Genomic DNA, 2,289 nt, shown 5'->3' with positions numbered 1-2,289 from the left:
GGCGGCGGCGCGCGCGTGGGCGCCGCTCCCCAGGCCTCGGCCCGCGGGGAGCCGCCGGCGTTTGGCCGCTGCCCGGCGGCGTGGCGAGCGGAGGGAGCCTGGAAGCGGCCGCCGGCCTGGCGCTGCCGGTGATCCGGGCTCTGGGCGCTGGCGGGGCCGGTTTCGCCCGCGCCTCTGTGGAGGGGGGAGACACGCTGCGAGGAGCCCCCTCCTCGCCTGGCGTCCTTGCGGTGTTGCAGTTACGGAATCAGTATTCGGTGCCTTCGTTTTTTTTTTTTTTTTTTTTTTAATGCCTGTTAGGGATAATTTTTACAGGTTTTGTGCTTTGCTGTTGAAAGATACGTTGGTAACTGATTAGGTTTGCTTTAGTCATGTCAGGATCCGCCCCGGAGGAAGCTCAGACCTCCGTCCCTCAAAGCACAGCTAGCGCTCCCGATCCTGCTCCGCTTGCTGTTGGACCTGGAGGCTCAAGTGACGTCTCCTTTGGTGAGCAAAACCTTAGCTTCACCACCACAGACCTCAGCCTGGTGGAGATGACGGAAATAGAGTACACTCAGCTCCAGCACATACTGTATTCCCATATGGAGGCACAAGCTAGTGAAGGTGAAGTGGAAGCTAGGCTCAATTCTGCTTTCTTCTCAGCTGGTAATTCTGCAGACCCCCCTCTGCACCAGGCCTCACTGAACGCCAGTCAAGATGTGTATTCATCAAACAGCGCTGGGAGCCAGTCAGTTTACCCAGTGATCTGTCAGTCTGGATTACCTTCTGACAGCAGTTTGCTGAGTACAAACCCATGCGTGGGCCATATTGACTTTCAGGAGCTCAGAATGATGTTACTTAGTGAGTCCAATGTCCCTTTGAACCAAACGGATAAAACACCTAACAGTAGCTCTGTAGAAGTCCCAGGACACAGTTTAATAAGAGTTAAACACAGTGATAATGTTGTTGGGACGAATAAAGAAAACGTTGATAATTCAGCATTGGCACCAGAGTCTAGATCGAAGTCTGCCGTCAGAGTTCGATTGGAAGACAGATTCAACAGCATCCAGACAGAAAACCCCAGGTGTCAAGAACCCCAAGAATCTGGAGTAACTCTGAACAAGTGTGTTGGAATTAATTTTAGTTTATATTGTTAAGCTATTTATTTTCATATAGCTCAACACTTTTGCTGGGTTAAATCTATGAGCAGTACTGTTTTTCATGTACAAAATGACGAGTTGGGCTTTTTAAACTGCTGGTAAAAGATGGCTACAACTCTGTTGACCTCAGGTAGGCCCATCTGTATATTGCATAAATAAAAATAGTTACAAAATACAAAATGAATTACTTCACAACTTCATTTTTGATAACAGTGTGCAAGGTAAATAAAGGTGAGAGAAGAACATTGCCTGGTTTTAATGTGTTACTTGCTAAAAGCAAGATAGATTTTAGATCATAACAAAGTCTAAGAAATTGAGTAATGATGTAATTTGGAGGCCTGGCTACAAAAAGACTTCTTAAAAAAATGATGTTTTAGAATCTGGCCCTGTAACTGTGTTAGTGTGCGGACAAACATTTCACTGAAGTATAAAGTGTAACTGTTACTGCACAGAATACTTTCTCAAATGATCTTTTTTTCTTGTCACTGAAGTAGGTGCTAGCTAATCGTAATGATTTGTATTTATAGTAAAGGAAAGTGGTTTCTTGATGATAGTTACTAAAAGTATGTGTACCTATAAGTAAGTTTTTCTACCCTCCTCATTTTCGAGTAGTCAGTCTTGCATGTGTGTGTTTTTTTTCTCTTTCTTTTTTTTTTTTTTTTAAGTTTAGTAACATTGATCCGGCAGCCATCAGAACTGATGGGTGTTCCTCTTCACCAGCATCAGAATAAGTGTGCTGCATTGGTGAAAAATAAGGCTGCAGCTGCAACTACTGCTTTACAGTTCACATATCCACTGTTTACTATGAATGCCTGTTCTACTACTGGAAGTGCTAATCCTTCACAAACGCAGGTTGGTAATATTTCCTCTCCTGGTTATATTGTTGTAGTGGGTAAATGGCGGAAGATTGGCGAGGAGACTGATATTAATTATTCCAGCTACAAATCCATCAGGGACAGCAGGTTGCTACCCTGTGCCTTGTGTCACATAGGCCTCAGTCTAGACCTGTGGACTCTTAAAGAATTATTGCTTCCTTTGTTATATGTATGTGGTGGATATGCAGTATGCCATATTGTAGCCTGTTAGCTCACCGTAAATCCACATCACCCTGAACCTTGCCATGGGCCAGTGCTCTGCAGTGCGTGGGACA

General features: G+C 45.1%; 1 protein-coding gene across 2 annotated transcripts in view; it reads left to right on the top strand.

Moving 5' to 3' along the window:
- The first annotated feature begins 307 nt into the window (after positions 1-307).
- Positions 308-2,289, top strand: part of TCFL5 (transcription factor like 5) — a 5,138-nt gene continuing 3,156 nt past the window's right edge. For both annotated transcript variants that reach the window (XM_085314166.1, XM_085314165.1), the window contains exons 1-2: positions 308-1,102; positions 1,805-1,991. In XM_085314166.1, coding sequence (XP_085170292.1) covers positions 372-1,102; positions 1,805-1,991 — 918 coding nt within the window. In that variant the 5' untranslated portion in view covers positions 308-371. The remainder of the gene's footprint in view (positions 1,103-1,804; positions 1,992-2,289) is intronic.

Source organism: Rhea americana, unplaced genomic scaffold, assembly GCF_003343005.1.
Source record: "Rhea americana isolate MKP2758 unplaced genomic scaffold, rheAme1 scaffold_4, whole genome shotgun sequence".
Lineage (NCBI taxonomy): Eukaryota > Metazoa > Chordata > Aves > Rheiformes > Rheidae > Rhea > Rhea americana.
This window is presented reverse-complemented; position numbering and strand designations above follow the sequence as displayed.